Source organism: Spinacia oleracea, chromosome 1 (assembly GCF_020520425.1).
Source record: "Spinacia oleracea cultivar Varoflay chromosome 1, BTI_SOV_V1, whole genome shotgun sequence".
NCBI classification, from domain to species: Eukaryota; Viridiplantae; Streptophyta; class Magnoliopsida; order Caryophyllales; family Amaranthaceae; genus Spinacia; species Spinacia oleracea.
Window position 1 is genome coordinate 68,230,114 of NC_079487.1, and position 19,966 is coordinate 68,250,079.

The 19,966-nt window shown below is 37.8% G+C and overlaps 1 protein-coding gene across 1 annotated transcript; it reads left to right on the plus strand.

Annotated features, from left to right (window-relative positions):
- Positions 1 to 18,306: 18,306 nt before the first annotated feature.
- On the plus strand, positions 18,307 to 19,629 carry LOC110789787 (NAD(P)H:quinone oxidoreductase). The gene is made up of 3 exons (XM_021994487.2): positions 18,307 to 18,488; positions 18,675 to 18,869; positions 19,068 to 19,629. Exons 1-3 carry the CDS (start codon positions 18,392 to 18,394, stop codon positions 19,370 to 19,372), a joined length of 597 nt encoding a protein of 198 aa, XP_021850179.1. The 5' UTR covers positions 18,307 to 18,391; the 3' UTR covers positions 19,373 to 19,629.
- Positions 19,630 to 19,966: the final 337 nt, after the last annotated feature.

Below are 19,966 nucleotides of genomic sequence, written 5' to 3' on the forward strand. Positions count from 1 at the left end.
AATTAATTCATCATCTCCACCATAGACCAGGAAGTCATCTTTGTGCCTTTTCAGGTACTTCAGAATATTCTTGGCAGCAGTCCAATGCGCCTCTCCTGGGTCTGACTGGTATCTGCTCGTAGCACTGAGTGCGTACGCAACATCCGGGCGTGTACATATCATAGCATACATTATTGAACCAATCAATGATGCATATGGAATCCCATTCATTCGTCTACGCTCATCAAGTGTTTTTGGGCACTGAGTCTTGCTTAGAGTCATTCCATGAGACATGGGTAGGTAGCCTCGCTTGGAGTCCGCCATCTTGAACCTATCAAGCACCTTATTGATATAAGTGCTTTGACTAAGTCCAATCATCTTTTTAGATCTATCTCTGTAAATCTTGATGCCCAATATGTACTGTGCTTCTCCTAGATCCTTCATCGAAAAACATTTCCCAAGCCAAATCTTGACAGAGTTCAACATAGGAATGTCATTTCCGATAAGCAATATGTCGTCGACATATAATACTAGGAAAGCAATTTTGCTCCCACTGACCTTCTTGTATACACAAGATTCGTCCGCGTTCTTGATGAAACCAAAGTCACTGACTGCTTCATCAAAACGTATATTCCAGCTCCTGGATGCCTGCTTCAATCCGTAGATTGACTTCTTTAGCTTGCATACCTTTTTAGCATTCTTTGGATCCTCAAAACCTTCAGGCTGTGTCATAAACACAGTTTCTGTTAAAACGCCGTTTAAGAAAGCAGTTTTGACATCCATCTGCCATATTTCGTAATCGTAATATGCAGCGATTGCTAATATTATTCGAATAGACTTTAGCATTGCAACTGGTGAAAAGGTTTCATCGTAATCCACACCGTGGACTTGCCTGTAACCTTTCGCAACCAATCTAGCTTTGAAAACTTCAAGTTTCCCATCCTTGTCCTTTTTCAGTTTGAAAACCCATTTGCTTCCAATGGCTTGGTAGCCATCTGGCAAATCGACCAAATCCCATACTTGGTTTTCAGACATGGAGTCTAATTCAGATTGCATGGCTTCTTGCCACTGCTTGGAGCTAGGGCTCGTCATAGCTTGCTTGTAAGTCGCAGGTTCATCACTTTCAAGTAATAGAACGTCATAGCTCTCGTTCGTCAAAATACCTAAGTACCTTTCCGGTTGAGATCTATATCTTTGCGATCTACGCGGGGTAACATTTCTAGATTGACCATGATTCTCACCAGATTCTTCTAAAGATCTCTGAGTTTCATCCTGAATGTCATCTTGAGCATTCTCTAGAGTTTGTTGTTCGACTCGAATTTCTTCGAGGTCTACTTTTCTCCCACTTGTCATTTTGGAAATGTGATCTTTCTCCAAAAAGACACCATCTCGAGCAACAAACACTTTGTTCTCAGATGTATTGTAGAAGTAATACCCCTTTGTTTCCTTTGGATAGCCCACAAGGATACATTTGTCAGATTTTGGATGAAGTTTGTCTGAAATTAATCGTTTGACGTATACTTCACATCCCCAAATCTTAAGAAAAGACACATTTGGAGGCTTTCCAAACCATAATTCGTATGGAGTCTTTTCGACAGCTTTAGACGGAGCTCTATTTATAGTGAGTGCAGCTGTATTTAGTGCATGTCCCCAAAATTCTAATGGAAGTTCGGCCTGACCCATCATTGACCTGACCATGTCTAGCAAGGTTCTGTTCCTCCGTTCTGACACACCGTTCCATTGTGGTGTTCCAGGAGGAGTCAATTCTGATAGAATTCCACATTCTTTCAGATGGTCATCAAATTCATAGCTCAGATATTCACCGCCTCTATCAGACCGCAGTGCCTTAATCTTCTTGCCTAATTGATTCTCTACTTCACTCTGAAATTCCTTGAATTTGTCAAAGGATTCAGACTTATGCTTCATTAGGTAGACATAACCATACCTACTGAAGTCATCAGTGAAAGTGATAAAGTAGCTGAAACCACCTCTAGCATTTGTACTCATTGGTCCACATACATCTGTATGGATTAAACCCAATAGTTCTTTTGCTCTTTCTCCAACTTTAGAGAAAGGTTGCTTTGTCATTTTGCCAAGTAAACATGATTCGCATTTACCATAATCCTCTAAGTCAAATGGTTCTAGAATTCCTTCCCTTTGAAGTCTTTCTAAGCGTTTCAAGTTTATATGGCCTAATCGACAATGCCACAGATAGGTGAGATCTGAATCATCCTTTTTGGCCTTTTTGGTATTTATGTTATATACTTGTTTGTCGTGATCTAATAAATAAAGTCCATTGACTAATCTAGCAGATCCATAAAACATCTCTTTAAAATAAAACGAACAACTATTGTCTTTTATTATAAAGGAAAATCCCTTAGCATCTAAGCAAGAAACTGAAATGATGTTTTTAGTAAGACTTGGAACATGGAAACATTCTTCCAGTTCCAAAACTAGCCCGGAGGGCAACGACAAATAGTAAGTTCCTACGGCTAATGCAGCAATCCGTGCTCCATTTCCCACTCGTAGGTCGACTTCACCCTTGCTTAACTTTCTACTTCTTCTTAGTCCCTGTGGATTGGAACATAAGTGTGAGCCACAACCTGTATCTAATACCCAAGAAGTTGAATTAGCAAGTATACAGTCTATAACGAAAATACCTGAAGATGGAACGACTGTTCCGTTCTTCTGATCTTCCTTTAGCTTCAAGCAATCTCTCTTCCAATGCCCCTTCTTCTTGCAGTAGAAGCATTCGGATTCAGAAGTGGGTTGACTGACCTTCCTCTTTGCAGATTTGGCGCCAGTTTGCTTAGTTGGGCTGGCCTTGTTGCCGCCTTTCTTAGCATTCCTCTTCTTTCCAGATTTCTTGAACTTGCCCCCACGCACCATAAGCACATCTTGCTTATCACTTTTGAGCGTCTTTTCAGCGGTCTTCAGCATACCGTGAAGCTCAGTGAGCGTTTTGTCCAGACTATTCATACTGTAGTTCAGTTTGAACTGATCATACCCGCTATGAAGAGAATGGAGGATGGTGTCTATAGCCATTTCCTGAGAAAATTGCTGATCCAGCCGACTCATATTCTCAATGAGTCCAATCATTTTGAGAACATGTGGACTTACGGGCTCGCCTTTCTTAAGCTTGGTCTCAAGAATTTGCCTATGAGTCTCGAATCTTTCGACTCGAGCCAGATCTTGGAACATGTTCTTCAACTCACTGATGATTGTGAAAGCATCTGAGTTGATGAACGTTTTCTGCAGATCCGCACTCATGGTGGCGAGCATTAGACATTTCACATCCTTGTTGGCATCAATCCAACGATTGAGGGCTGCCTGAGTGATCCCGTCGCCTGGAGCTTCGGGCATCGCCTCATCTAGGACATACTCCTTTTCTTCCTGCATAAGAACTATTTGCAAGTTCCTTTGCCAGTCAAGGAAGTTTTTCCCGTTCAACTTCTCCTTTTCGAGAATTGATCGAATGTTGAATGAATTGTTGTTTGCCATATTAAAAACTACAATTGAAAAGAATAAACAAATAAATAACCATTCACAGTTTCTCTTAATAAACTTAAATTCTAGCATTCATGCATAATTCAATGTTTATTAAGCATTTTATTCAAGTTATGTGTTCCAGCAGGTGTGAATAAAATGATTCCAAGATCCTAAAATCATTGAAGAACTAAGCACAGTTTGTCGACTTAATCCTAGAACATCTTAGGTAAGCAAAAGCCTTTTGCTAATAGTCTAGAAACTATTCTTGGTTGATAGGTACGTCTAAGAACTTATTAGGTAAACCTATCGAATTTGCCACGACATAAAAGGACTCCTTACTTATATCGTTGAGTTTCACCAAAACTAACATGTACTCACAATTATTTGTGTACCTTGCCCCTTTAGGACCAATAAGTAACACCTCGCTGAGCGAAAACTATTACTAGATTGATGTAAAGGATATCCAAGCAAGTGTATATTTTGGCATGGCACCTTTTAACTCAATTTTTAAGTTTGGAACTTAAGGCTCTTACTGAAGGAAATAATGCCCTTGGTCCAAGTATGCATTCTATGTTAAGTCTAATAAATGCGGTTCAGTATTAATTAACAAGTTAATAATTCAGTGAGATCAAGTGAGCTGAATGCCTAGCTAGAGGCCGCTTCAGTTCAAGTGGAATTAATGATATTAATCCACAGCTTACTCTTGACTGAACCCGTAGGGTCACACAAATAGTACGTAAACGGATCAAGTATTTAATGGCATTAAATACTCCATCTATGAATATTCGGAACCGACGGATCTTGGTTTCAGTGGGAGCTAAGATCGTCACAGGCAAGAAATGAATACTCCGGAAACGATGATATTGCCGGAAACGGAAATATGGATCGTATCGGAAATATGAATATTATCCAAGTCGTAGATGTTACCGGAAACGGAAACATGGTACGTATCGGAAAATATTGTTGGAAATGGAAATATTACCAGAATCGGAAATATTGCCGGAAACGGAAATATTGTCAGAATCGGAAATATTACCGGAATCGGAAAATAATTCCGGAAACGGAAATATTAAATATTTGTTCGAAACGGAAATTAATTCCGGAATCGGAAATATTAAATATTGTTCGTATCGGAAATAGATTCCGGAAATGGAAATTTAATCGGAAGCGTATCGTACGAATTAGCATCGGACGAGGCCTGCCGGACGAAGGCCCAGCACGAAGCCAGGCCATCGCCCAGCAAGCACGCACGCCACAGCCCAGCGCGCACAAGGCCGCGCATGCGTGGGCCGCGCTGCGTGGGCTGCTGCTCGCATGCGTGGGCAGCCCTTGTGGCTGCCGTGTGTGTGTGAGTTTGAGCTCATGCGAGATTCCTGAATCTGCAAGAGTCAGTGTATGATTAAATGTCTATTCCTATTGGATAAATTGATTAAGTAGAATTCATGTAGAATTCTAATTCCAATTAATTCGCATCCTACTAGGATTACGATTCCTTTTCCATAACTCTATAAATAAAGGCCTAGGGGTCATAATTTATACACAAGTTTCAAAGTATTCAAAAGTGAGTTTTTTGAGAGAAAATTCAAACACCCATCTTGCCCCAAAAGTGCCGAATTTTCTGAGTACCTTAAGGGCGATTCTAGTTGGTCAATCTTAAGGCGGATCCGGACGTGCTGTGGACTTTCTACGGAGGGACGACACTTGGAGTCCTAAAAGACTTGTTCTTGTTCGGTTCGGGCGCAGCTAGGGAAGGCACGCAACAAAGAGTATGCATCTAATTATGCTATATGATTATGTGTAAATAATATGTTTCCTGGGTTAATGGTTGTTTCCGCATGATCTATGTAATGTCATATGTATCATAACCTAACAGTGGTATCACGAGCCCCTTATTATTTTCATAATCTAAATTGCATGAACATGGTTAAATATTACAAATTTGCAAGAATTAAAAGGGGTGATTAATTTTCGTAATTGTTAATTAATTGCAAATTGCGTTTATTTAAATATATGTACGCAGTTTTTCGGCAGTTTCTTCATTACTCATCCGAATTGAGTGATTTTTGTGTCAATTCCGCATGTAAAAGGCATTCTAAAATTTTGACAAAAATAGTATTTTTCTGCCGAACCCAGAATTCTCAAATTCGAAGCCTAACTATGACTTTTCGAAGGTTTTAGTTTTTCGGATGCAAAATTTCGTAAATTTAAGATGTTAAATTAAATATTTGCGATTCCTGTTGATAAATCTTGAATTTTTGATTGACCTACTGCATATGTTTAACAAGTTTGAATGCCTAGTCTTGTTAATTATGCAATCTAATTTGTAATTATGATTAATTTGTTGAAAATTAGAATAATTTAGAATTAATTTGATTTTCATAATTAATTGTAATTTAATTAGAAACCTATGATTAAAAACCACCATAAAAATTGTAAATTTACGATAAATTTTAAATTTTTATGACCTAGACTTGAATCCATAACAATCGGAAATCAATTGGATAATAAATTTTCGATTTTTTCGCCCTAAAATTATGAAATTAATAATATTTATTAATTTGTCATTAATTTTAAATATAAATTTTAAATTTTCTTGCGATTCGTTCAAATAACTTGCACGCACGAAGCAATGGACGCTTCGTGTTACCCTTAAGGGGTGTTGTATAATGCGGGCATGCGACGACGAGCAAGGGAGCTCGTCGCCCGTGCGGCACGAATGCAATGAGCAAGGGCGTAGTGCACGAGCACAAGGCAGCAGCCCTGCCTTGTGTCGTGTGCCACGAGCAATGAACGGATGGGCATGGGCGAGGGGCGAGCCAAGGCAGTCGCGTGTGGGCAGCAAGCGAGCTGCGCCACAGCGCGCGCTGCCTCGCATAACAGCGCGCAGCCTCGTGCGCAGCGAGCGCAAGCTCGCGTGCCACGAGCGCTGCGCACAGCATCACTCGCGCGCACCAGCGAGCGATCTCGCGCGCCAGCGAGCGATGGCTCGCGCGCACCAGCGAGCGATCTCGCGCGCCAGCGAGCGATGGCTCGCGCGCACCAGCGAGCGATGGCTCGCGCGCACCAGCGAGCGATATCGCGCGCCAGCGAGCGATGCAGCGCCCCAGCGAGCGATGGCTCGCGCGCACCAGCGAGCGATCTCGCGCACCAGCGAGCGCGGTAACGCGCGCGCGCTGCGAGCGATAGCTCGCGTGCGGTGGGCGCTGTGCGGAGGCTTGCGTATGGGACAGCAGCAGCTATGCAACAAGCGCATGGGCTGCGCGCACATGGCCAGCAATGGCTGTGTGCGTACAGCCCATGGGCGTGCAACGCGTAGGGTGTTTGCGTTTCGATTAGATCGTTTTGAATGTTTAATTTGAAAATTTCAGTTCACGTAATTTTAATTGATTTTAAAATTAATAATTTGAATTAATTTCTTGGATTTTAATTTTGAATATTATAATTATAATAAATGGCATTTATTCTAATTATTTTACTAAAATTAAAATCATAAATTAATTTAAATGTGACTGAAATTAAAATTAAATTTTTGGATTCAATTATAAATTTATATGAGCTTTAAATTTTAATTAAATTTGTATGTTTCCGGTTAGACTAGAAATACAATTTTATGTTTAAAATTAGTAAAGCATATGAATTTATTGGTTTGAGTGGGAGCACTTTTTAGTCATAAACTCTTGATTAGGTCTACAAATCCTTAAGGTTAAAACAACTCGATTAGAATTAATAAGGACTGAATAATTGGTAGATTATTGGTGACCTTGATTAATTGCTGCAAATGTTTACGTGATGCATAATGTGTTTTAACTAACCAGCTATGTGGGCCATTCATGATAATGAATGGGTGAATGGTATATATTGTATATGTACTGTTTTGCAGGTTATGAAGTGACTAGTATGGCCCAAATAGGATAGAAAATATGGTCTGCGTACCATTAATTTGAATGTAATTGGTCTAAAGCACCAAAGTTATTTTTCAATTCAAATATGGTCTGCGTACCATCAAATAGTTGTAATTAGTTATAACTTATCCTATTTGAAGAAAATGGTGCCTCCCACGGAGATTTTCAAGACGGACTTTGAAGTCAAAGCTTCAAGATGAAGTCGGGCCATACTAGATCACAAATATCTTATGCATGTTTTAAGTTATTTATTGTTTTAAATATGTCTTAAAATGCATGAGATCAAAAGCTTGATTATGTTGCATGATTAAGGATTTTAGTTCACTTAAAATCTAACCAACATAGTAAGAGCCTTAAGTTCCAAACTTAAAAATTGAGTTAAAAGGTGCCATGCCAAAATAAACACTTGCTTGGATATCCTTTACATCAATCTAGTAATAGTTTTCGCTCAGCGAGGTGTTACTTATTGGTCCTAAAGGGGCAAGGTACACAAATAATTGTGAGTACATGTTAGTTTTGGTGAAACTCAACGATATAAGTAAGGAGTCCTTTTATGTCGTGGCAAATTCGATAGGTTTACCTAATAAGTTCTTAGACGTACCTATCAACCAAGAATAGTTTCTAGACTTTTAGCAAAAGGCTTTTGCTTACCTAAGATGTTCTAGGATTAAGTCGACAAACTGTGCTTAGTTCTTCAATGATTTTAGGATCTTGGAATCATTTTATTCACACCTGCCGGAACAATAAAATCGAATAAAATGCTAATAACTTGTTTGAATTGCATGGTTGCTTTAATTTCAAGTTATTATTCATGATAAATGTTTAGACTTTGCATGCTTCAATGTATATTTTAATTATTGTTTATAATTAAATATCTTGCACTGCAATAAATCCTTTTAGAAAGGTAACAGTAAATTTCCTCGATTGGTAGTGAATCCAAGAACGATTCACGGAAATGAGAGAAAGTGAGCAATTTAAAATGTACGTTTCTTATAACGACTTTTATGGTTGTTTTCGAATATCAAATTCGAATGGCAAACCAATTGGTGCTTGTGAATTCAAAATACACTGTAGTTTTGAGATCATAAAGCATTGAGCTTAAACGCTCAGCTTTACCAATGGTTAACAACCTAATATCTTTGTCCATTTAATTCTCGAATGTGTCTAGTCCCTAGACATTCGAATAGATCGATGCTTAGAGAACTTTAGAAGCTTCTGGTAAGATCATCTAGTTGAAACTTAATATTCAACATAAATTAAATGTTAAGAACCTTGTTGGGTGACATTGGACATGTCTAACAAGTATAAAAGTCAACACTAAAGAATTCAATTCTTAAGACTATAAGAAAGGGTACAAGAAATAGGAAACAAGGAACAAATGAAAGGAATTTACGATTCCGTCTCTACCTATAAATTTATGTTTAAAGAGAAGTGACCTAGCAATCAAACTTCCTTGGTATCATATACCGCTTGAGGTTCTTACTTCGGTAATAACTCAAACAATGGAAGCTAGGATACACTAATGACCTACAAGTGGGAAATGAAGCATGGCAATGCTACATTAGTTGTAGGGTCATCTAGTTTGTTTTAAGTCCTTTCAAAGGCTGGAACTTAATGGCTATTTTGTTCCATAATCAGCATACCTAAAATTCTGCTTCAAACACAGAAAGACTCACATTCAGAAGAACAAAAACAATGCTTGTTTGTTTGTTTATTTGAATGAAATGGTCAATTACTGGTTGAGTCAATATGCTTGATTAAAACAAACAACTCTTTAAAGAACTTTACTAGGTTCAAATCAAACCCTTGATTTGAGTTCCATTAAATCTTTGGCATTGTTACTTAGACCATATCAACAAGTTAACCTTCAAAAGCTCTATTTTGATAGACTTTTGAAAGTTGGTTGATTTCTAGATCAACTTAAGACAAGCTAGTCTTACTTGTTGAAAGTAACAAAGAATATGAACTATTGTTAGAACGCCTAGACGATAGAGTTCAAAGCTAAAGAAAGGTTTTATGACTTTATTATTTCACATGGATTTGAGTGAATATAGGTTTATTTACTCAAATGTGATATAAGTTGAATCTGTTTGGCTAGTTCAAAGATTCAGAAGTATAAAATCCACTTGGCAAGAAATCATAAAGATCTAGGTTAGATCATGTTGATGATTACTTGAGACCAAATATGATCATCAATGATTGTGTGTTGTAATTTCACAATCTAGATCCATAAGATATGGCATATCTACGTTGGAATGATCGGAGTCAATTAGTACTTGATTCGATCAAATGATGAATCATAAAGACTTTTCCTATAATTTCTAAAAATGCTCAACTACCACCAAACTAAACCAAATTCGTCAAAGCTATAGAAAAGTAATTTCAGAATATCTTTTCATAATATATCTAAAGAGTTCCTAAACTCAGTGGGAGCTTAGTGTTTGTTATTCAACAAACTAAAGCCCAAGTATAGATATATGTTTTCATTGTGATTTATTCAAATGAGACACAAGGGTATTGTTTCTACCACAAATTTTTGAGAACATAATGTTTGTTTGCTCGAAATGATGTCCTTTTGGAGATTCGTTTCCAAAATGACAAGTGGGAGAAAATAGACCTCGAAAGTCTTCGAGACGAACAACAAACATAAACGGACATTCCGGAGGCTTTTCGAAGTGCTTCAGAAAATCCGAACTTATTCTTTAAGGACTTTAGAAGTGGCTTTAAAGAATAGACATCTCTTAGAAGATTCAAAGGACTTTCAAGTGGCTATTGATATTCTGTTGTTTGATGTTCTATACCCAAGTAGGCATAGAATTCAAGTCACTGAAACTATGAGATTCTTCTATTAGATAGTAAAGAAACATAGAGATCAGGTCAATGAAACTATGAGATTCTTCTATTAAATAGTGAAGAAACCTACAACTTGCAGTCAAACTATTATCATGTAGATTAATGAGTTTGTGACTTGTAAGAAAGCTATGACGAAACCTAGATTCCCTAAAATGGTTAGAGGCCATATATAGACTCAAATGTTTTAAATGGTTAGAGGCCATAAAACATACTCAATGTTTTGATGACAAAATTAAAATTTTGTTGATTTGCAAGAATAGTTTCACATCTATTGGTTGCAAGTTTGTTTTAAGGATAAAAACCATCAAACATGGAATTGTGTTCACACACAAAGCTAGATTAGTTGCTAAAGGTTACAAGCAAATTCATGGCATGGATTGTGTTGAAACCTCATGCAAAATCGTAATGCTTAAGTCTATAATTCAAGCAATGATTGCATATTGGTACATATGGCAATTGGATGACAAAACGTATTCCTCAATCAAATGTTGGAATAAACTATGTACATGGTATGTCATAGGATTTGTGGATCCAAATAAATGCTTGAAAAGGAAAGCTAGCTTATGAAATCTAAGTCCAGATTTAAGCAAGCAATTGGGAATTAGAACTGTATTTTAGTGAAGCTAATAAGTATTTTAGTTTCATAAAATATACATGATTCTTATAGATATATAAGAAGTTTAGTGGGAGTACTTAAAACTTAATTGGTCCTATGTGTATTACACACATATCTCTCTATTGTGAAATAACATTCAAATGCTAATGACTTAGATTTTGAAATTATTCATCAATGATGGACCATGGCGAAACTTAGTACATACTGGGTATTAAGATCTATTTACAAAAATCTTATGATATTGTTTTGGATTAAGTAATGGCATTTACTAAATCAAACACGAAAGTCTCCATTGGAGATATTCGACCCATGTGAATAAATCTAAGTAAAGAATGTTTGAACTATGTATAAGCATTTACTAAGTTAAACATCAAAGAGTCTAAATGAGATTCTTAACCTATATTATATGTCGAAGAATTTAGCTGGATTCAGTATCTGCTGAAATTGAATAAGCTAAAGTTACATGAATAGAATTCAATTGGGAATTATTCTGCAAAAGAATTTATCATGTATGATATAATATGAGGATCGCCAAAAACGTATCGTATGACTTTAGCCATGACGAACATATACCAATCTCTATTGATCTAAGTGAAGATCAACTAGATCGAGATCAAGAATACTTATGGTACTTGAAAAGGTACATAGGAATAGTTCTTGATTCAAGGAAATAAAGATATGCTAAATATTGATGCTACACGCATAAACACTGGCAAAGGATCAAGCAAGACCCTTTGGAGTTAACCATTGATAAGGACGAGCTATAGAGCATCGTGTTTTGAAATGGCAACATGGGTTGGAGACCATGAGTTGTTGCGTGGGAAATTAAAATAATAATTTCTATGTTCCAAGATATAGTTGGAGAATCTTCCACATATCTATGAACTGCCTGGATAGGTAAATCCAAAACAAAGCATCACTAGCAACCTATACAGTTGAAGTAAAAGTAATTATTGCCTAAGAAGCAATAAAACAGGGTTGTTTAAAGTTCTTCACTGAACTTGGGTAGATCACCTATCTGCTGGCTTGATGGTTCTTCATTGAAAAATGCGTAGAACCACTCTTGAAGCAAGAAAAACGTCTGCTATCTTGATGGTTCTTCATTGCAAAATGAGTAAAACCACCATCGAAGTAAGAAAGACTAGATCACATAATAAACAAACTCGAAAAGATCTTATCATCATATCTCAAAGAACATTCGATGAAAAGGATGTTAAGATTGGCAAAGCATGATAACTAAACCTATGCAACAAGTGAGAAGCAACACTCACATTGTAGCACTGGAAATCAAGCATAGCTTTGAATTCCATGAACTGTTTTAGAAGATGGGTTTGAGGCCCATGCTTGTAAAACATTGGGGTTGAACATTTATCATATATGAAATGTATTTTCATATTCCATTTAATCTTGGTTTAGTATTAAATGATGAGTCCCTTCAATTTGACGATATATTCAAGATAGACTGTCAGGACCAGTCCTGTGACTAAGAAATGTCTATCAAGTGAACTTGAATGTCAAAGATTGAAAATGGTCCCTAATCGGAGTTTTCTATAAAATTGGACGCATAGAAAACGTTAGACGATTAGAATGCAAGATGACTAGTAGTTCTGTTTCTTGAACTATGTGGACATGGCAATGTCATAATCATTTGCATAGATACTTACTTTGGGAAGACTAGTATCGGACAAGACCTATGAAACTTTACTGTAAGAGATGAAAGTCTGTCATAAGTAAATTTCATTAAATTATTAGACACTAAATCCTCAATACCTGAGTGATTTGAGATTACTTGTTTGAGAACTGGTTGCTTTGACGTTGACCAACCGTCGCACCGTAAAAGGAGGCTATAAAGGCAACGCTCAGGTAATCACCTATCAAACGAAGTCTAATCTCAAGATCGCAAGATTGGGATTGTCCTCCCATAAATCGGGATGAGATGCTTAAAAGTTGTACAAGGCCACTCGGAGAGCTAGAAACTGTGAAATGCATGGCCGTGCTCGGATGAATCATAGGCTATGATTATCTGTTTATTTGATCAGTTGAACTCTGAAACCGAGGAACACCTCTGGACATAATAAGGATGACAACTCTTACCTTATGTTCAAGAGCAAGCATCGAGCGACAAAGGAATTAGGAAATGCACACTTGTCCCTAAGGACAAGTGGGAGACTGAAGGAAATAATGCCCTTGGTCCAAGTATGCATTCTATGTTAAGTCTAATAAATGCGGTTCAGTATTAATTAACAAGTTAATAATTCAGTGAGATCAAGTGAGCTGAATGCCTAGCTAGAGGCCGCTTCAGTTCAAGTGGAATTAATGATATTAATCCACAGCTTACTCTTGACTGAACCCGTAGGGTCACACAAATAGTACGTAAACGGATCAAGTATTTAATGGCATTAAATACTCCATCTATGAATATTCGGAAGCGACGGATCTTGGTTTCAGTGGGAGCTAAGATCGTCACAGGCAAGAAATGAATACTCCGGAAACGATGATATTGCCGGAAACGGAAATATGGATCGTATCGGAAATATGAATATTATCCAAGTCGTAGATGTTACCGGAAACGGAAACATGGTACGTATCGGAAAATATTGTTGGAAATGGAAATATTACCAGAATCGGAAATATTGCCGGAAACGGAAATATTGTCAGAATCGGAAATATTACCGGAATCGGAAAATAATTCCGGAAACGGAAATATTAAATATTTGTTCGAAACGGAAATTAATTCCGGAATCGGAAATATTAAATATTGTTCGTATCGGAAATAGATTCCGGAAATGGAAATTTAATCGGAAGCGTATCGTACGAATTAGCATCGGACGAGGCCTGCCGGACGAAGGCCCAGCACGAAGCCAGGCCATCGCCCAGCAAGCACGCACGCCACAGCCCAGCGCGCACAAGGCCGCGCATGCGTGGGCCGCGCTGCGTGGGCTGCTGCTCGCATGCGTGGGCAGCCCTTGTGGCTGCCGTGTGTGTGTGAGTTTGAGCTCATGCGAGATTCCTGAATCTGCAAGAGTCAGTGTATGATTAAATGTCTATTCCTATTGGATAAATTGATTAAGTAGAATTCATGTAGAATTCTAATTCCAATTAATTCGCATCCTACTAGGATTACGATTCCTTTTCCATAACTCTATAAATAAAGGCCTAGGGGTCATAATTTATACACAAGTTTCAAAGTATTCAAAAGTGAGTTTTTTGAGAGAAAATTCAAACACCCATCTTGCCCCAAAAGTGCCGAATTTTCTGAGTACCTTAAGGGCGATTCTAGTTGGTCAATCTTAAGGCGGATCCGGACGTGCTGTGGACTTTCTACGGAGGGACGACACTTGGAGTCCTAAAAGACTTGTTCTTGTTCGGTTCGGGCGCAGCTAGGGAAGGCACGCAACAAAGAGTATGCATCTAATTATGCTATATGATTATGTGTAAATAATATGTTTCCTGGGTTAATGGTTGTTTCCGCATGATCTATGTAATGTCATATGTATCATAACCTAACACTTACTATGTTGGTTAGATTTTAAGTGAACTAAAATCCTTAATCATGCAACATAATCAAGCTTTTGATCTCATGCATTTTAAGACATATTTAAAGCAATAAATAACTTAAAACATGCATAAGATATTTGTGATCTAGTATGGCCCGACTTCATCTTGAAGCTTTGACTTCAAAGTCCGTCTTGAAAATCTCCGTGGGAGGCACCATTTTCTTCAAATAGGATAAGTTATAACTAATTACAACTATTTGATGGTACGCAGACCATATTTGAATTGAAAAACAACTTTGGTACTTTAGACCAATTACATTCAAATTAATGGTACGCAGACCATATTTTCTATCCTATTTGGGCCATACTAGTCACTTCATAACCTGCAAAACAGTACATATACAATATATACCATTCACCCATTCATTATCATGAATGGCCCACATAGCTGGTTAGTTAAACACATTATGCATCACGTAAACATTTGCAGCAATTAATCAAGGGCACCAATAATCTACCAATTATTCAGTCCTTATTAATTCTAATCGAGTTGTTTTAACCTTAAGGATTTGTAGACCTAATCAAGAGTTTATGACTAAAAAGGGCTCCCACTCAAACCAATAAATTCATATGCTTTACTAATTTTAAACATAAAATTGTATTTCTAGTCTAACCGGAAACATACAAATTTAATTAAAATTTAAAGCTCATATAAATTTATAATTGAATCCAAAACTTAATTTAATTTCAGTCGCATTTAAATTAATTCATGATTTTAATTTTAGTAAAATAATTAGAATAAATTCCATTTATTATAATTATAATATTCAAAATTAAAATCCAAGAAATTAATTCAAATTATTAATTTTAAAATTAATTAAAATTACGTGAACTGAAATTTTCAAATTAAACATTCAAAACGATCTAATCGAAACGCAAACACCCTACGCGTTGCACGCCCATGGGCTGTACGCACACAGCCATTGCTGGCCATGTGCGCGCAGCCCATGCGCTCGTTGCATAGCTGCTGCTGTCCCATACGCAAGCCTCCGCACAGCGCCCACCGCACGCGAGCTATCGCTCGCAGCGCGCGCGCGTTACCGCGCTCGCTGGTGCGCGAGATCGCTCGCTGGTGCGCGCGAGCCATCGCTCGCTGGGGCGCTGCATCGCTCGCTGGTGCGCGCGAGCCATCGCTCGCTGGCGCGCGAGATCGCTCGCTGCGCGCGCGCGAGCCATCGCTCGCTGGTGCGCGACATCGCTCGCTGGGCGGGCGACGTCGCGCGCTGTGCGCGCGAGTGATGCTGTGCGCAGCGCTCGTGGCACGCGAGCTTGCGCTCGCTGCGCACGAGGTTGCGCGCTGTTGTGCGAGGCAGCGCGCGCTGTGGCGCAGCTCGCTTGCTCCCACACGCGACTGCCTTGGCTCGCCTCTCGCCCATGCCCATCCGTTCATTGCTCGTGGCACACGACACAAGGCAGGGCTGCTGCCTTGTGCTCGTGCACTACGCCCTTGCTCATTGCATTCGTGCCGCACGGGCGACGAGCTCCCTTGCTCGTCGTCGCATGCCCGCATTATACAACACCCCTTAAGGGTAACACGAAGCGTCCATTGCTTCGTGCGTGCAAGTTATTTGAACGAATCGCATAAAAATTTAAAATTTATATTTAAAATTAATGACAAATTAATAAATAATATTAATTTCATAATTTTAGGGCGAAAAATCGAAAATTTATTATCCAATTGATTTCCGATTGATATGGATTCAAGTCTAGGTCATAAAAATTTAAAATTTATCGTAAATTTACAATTTTTATGGTGGTTTTTAATCATAGGTTTCTAATTAAATTACAATTAATTATGAAAATCAAATTAATTCTAAATTATTCTAATTTTCAACAAATTAATCATAATTACAAATTAGATTGCATAATTAACAAGACTAGGCATTCAAACTTGTTAAACATATGCAGTAGGTCAATCAAAAATTCAAGATTTATCAACAAGAATCGCAAATATTTAATTTAACATCTTAAATTTACGAAATTTTGCATCCGAAAAACTAAAACCTTCGAAAAGTCATAGTTAGGCTTCGAATTTGAGAATTCTGGGTTTGGCAGAAAAATACTATTTTTGTCAAAATTTTAGAATGCCTTTTACATGCGGAATTGACACAAAAATCACTCAATTCGGATGAGTAATGAAGAAACTGCCGAAAAACTGCGTACATATATTTAAATAAACGCAATTTGCAATTAATTAACAATTACGAAAATTAATCACCCCTTTTAATTCTTGCAAATTTGTAATATTTAACCATGTTCATGCAATTTAGATTATGAAAATAATAAGGGGCTCTGATACCACTGTTAGGTTATGATACATATGACATTTACATAGATCATGCGGAAACAACCATTAACCCAGGAAACATATTATTTACACATAATCATATAGCATAATTAGATGCATACTCTTTGTTGCGTGCCTTCCCTAGCTGCGCCCGAACCGAACAAGAACAAGTCTTTTAGGACTCCAAGTGTCGTCCCTCCGTAGATAGTCCACAGCACGTCCGGATCCGCCTTAAGATTGACCAACTAGAATCGCCCTTAAGGTACTAGAAAATTCGGCACTTTTATGAGCAAGATGTGTTTTAATTTTCTCTCAAAAAACTCACTTTTGAATACTTTGAAACTTGTGTATAAATTATGACCCCTAGGCCTTTATTTATAGAGTTATGGAAAAGGAATCGTAATCCTAGTAGGATGCGAATTAATTGGAATTAGAATTCTACATGAATTCTACTTAATCAATTTATCCAATAGGAATAGACATTTAATCATACACTGACTCTTGCAGATTCAGGAATCTCGCATGAGCTCAAACTCACACACACACGGCAGCCACAAGGGCTGCCCACGCATGCGAGCAGCACCCCACGCAGCGCGGCCCACGCATGCGCGGCCTTGTGCGCGCTGGGCTGTGGCGTGCGTGCTTGCTGGGCGATGGCCTGGCTTCGTGCTGGGCCTTCGTCCGGCAGGCCTCGTCCGATGCTAATTCGTACGATACGCTTCCGATTAAATTTCCATTTCCGGAATCTATTTCCGATACGAACAATATTTAATATTTCCGATTCCGGAATTAATTTCCGTTTCGAACAAATATTTAATATTTCCGTTTTCGGAATTATTTTCCGATTCCGGCAATATTTCCGATTCTGACAATATTTCCGTTTCCGGCAATATTTCCGATTCTGGTAATATTTCCATTTCCAATAATATTTTCCGATACGTACCATGTTTCCGTTTCCGGTAACATCTACGACTTGGATAATATTCATATTTCCGATACGATCCATATTTCCGTTTCCGGCAATATCATCGTTTCCGGAGTATTCATTTCTTGCCTGTGACGATCTTAGCTCCCACTGAAACCAAGATCCGTCGCTTCCGAATATTCATAGATGGAGTATTTAATGCCATTAAATACTTGATCCGTTTACGTACTATTTGTGTGACCCTACGGGTTCAGTCAAGAGTAAGCTGTGGATTAATATCATTAATTCCACTTGAACTGAAGCGGCCTCTAGCTAGGCATTCAGCTCACTTGATCTCACTGAATTATTAACTTGTTAATTAATACTGAACCGCATTTATTAGACTTAACATAGAATGCATACTTGGACCAAGGGCATTATTTCCTTCATATAAATCATATATTCTCACTAAAATCATAAACAATCAATATAATCAGCACTTTAAAATACGGCTTAACAATCCCTATATAATCGTCCGCTCAAAAGCTAGTTAGATTAAATTAGCTAGAGTTTATATAATAGTAAGCTTTGGCTTGAATCTAGCACGTCATCGCATAGATCAGCAAATAGAAGATGCGAGTCAAAAGACAACGGTGATAGCAGACCATTAGATTGACATTTCAACGAATGGCTGCAAAGCTCCTAGAATCCTTATGTATAAGACCATCTCGCAACAACAGTCTATGCAGAGGATCGACGAAAAGGTTAAGAAGAAAAAACAGCAAATAATAAAGAGAACAAAAAATGGGAAGTGAAGTAGAAGGAAATCGGGCGATAAAGGTGGTCGCTCTCTGTGGTTCCCTTCAAAAAACATCCAAAAATCGGGGTATCATACGTGCAGGTCAGTATGATATAAAGTATCATTCAGTAATTTGCTATGTTATTCATCGGATCCCAAGTGGTTTTTTAACTATATATTGTGGATTATCAGATTTTACTGGGTATTAAGTTGGTCCAATTTTACATATACTTATAATTAATTTTGGTGATAATTAATTTTGGTGATAATTAATTTGGTGATTTGCAGCAATGAAAATGTGCTCGGAGTCAATTATAAGAGGGATGGAAATGGAAGATGTTAACATCTCAGAATTGCCAATGATGAATGTGGACCTTGAGGTGAATGGTACATATCCCCCTGTTGTCGAAGTGTTTAGAAACAAGATTCGTGAAGCTGATGCTGTGTTTTTTTCTACTCCGGACTATAATTACTCTGTCACACGTTAGTAATCCCCCTTTCACTCTCTTACATTCCTTCTATTTTCTTTAATGTTATGTATTCACGTCATTTTAATAGCCCCAAAAATTAAAAACAAGACTATAATTTTGAGACGTCCGATTTGAAAAACATGACTATAATTTTGGGACCTAGGGAGTAGTGGAGAAACTAATTTATGTTCTTTTTCCCTAATTGTGGCAGCACTGTTAAAGAATGCACTAGATTGGGCATCAAGACCGCCGAACGTTTGGGCAGACAAGCCAGCAGCAATGGCTAGTGTGCAAGCAACTAGCAGAAGTGGGCAATACCATCTTCGTCAAATTGGAGTTTTCCTTGACATTCATTTCATAAACAAGCCTGAATTCTTTGTGAATGGAGTTGAACCTCCTCAAAAGTTTGATGAAAATGGTGACTTGATTGATCAACAGCTCAGGCAGAGGTTACAGAACCTCCTCCTTGCATTGCAAGCGTTTACACTCCGCCTTGTTAAAGGCAAATCTCCATAGTTATAGTTTCTAAAAGGTGTCAGGCGTTAAACATGTCGTTCACTTCTAGTCGTATTCAAATGAGAAGTCATTCTTAGTTTTTATTCTAATCGGGTTAGGTTATCTTAAGGTTTATTGTCAATTTACGACTTATTATGGAAAATTATTACGTTTATTATCGATCTTGGACGAATGTCATCATTTCACTTTATTGTGGCCATGGAGTCATGTAATTGCCGTTAAATTTATCTTTAAATTGAATAATTAAGTTTGAGTTAGTTTTGACCGTTTTAATGGTTTTATATTATATTAATTGAATAATCAAGGAATTCTTTTAAGGGAAACTAGCTTTGGAGCCCGTTCAAAGAACGGGCAATTATATGTTACAGTCACCTTAAGTGTGACTGCTTTGATCAATATCTTTGATCAGTTTCTTGCTGAGCAAGTCAGGAAGAATTAAGAAGAAAGGAAGAAATAGAAGATAAGAGGAAGAAGAAGAGAGAAGAAAGAGAGTACGAAGAATGAGAGTACGAAGAATTAGAGAGAGAAGATAGGAATTAGGATTTTATTTGTATTATGATAACTGATCACAATCAGCTAAGACATTATTTATAC

Excerpts from the sequence above, each read along its gene's own strand:
- LOC110789787 (XM_021994487.2), top strand. The coding sequence starts at position 18,392 with ATGGGAAGTGAAGTAGAAGGAAATCGGGCGATAAAGGTGGTCGCTCTC. Across the intron at positions 18,489-18,674 it reads TCGGGGTATCATACGTGCAG|CAATGAAAATGTGCTCGGAG; the intron begins GTCAGTATGATA and ends GGTGATTTGCAG. Across the intron at positions 18,870-19,067 it reads CTATAATTACTCTGTCACAC|CACTGTTAAAGAATGCACTA; the intron begins GTTAGTAATCCC and ends TAATTGTGGCAG.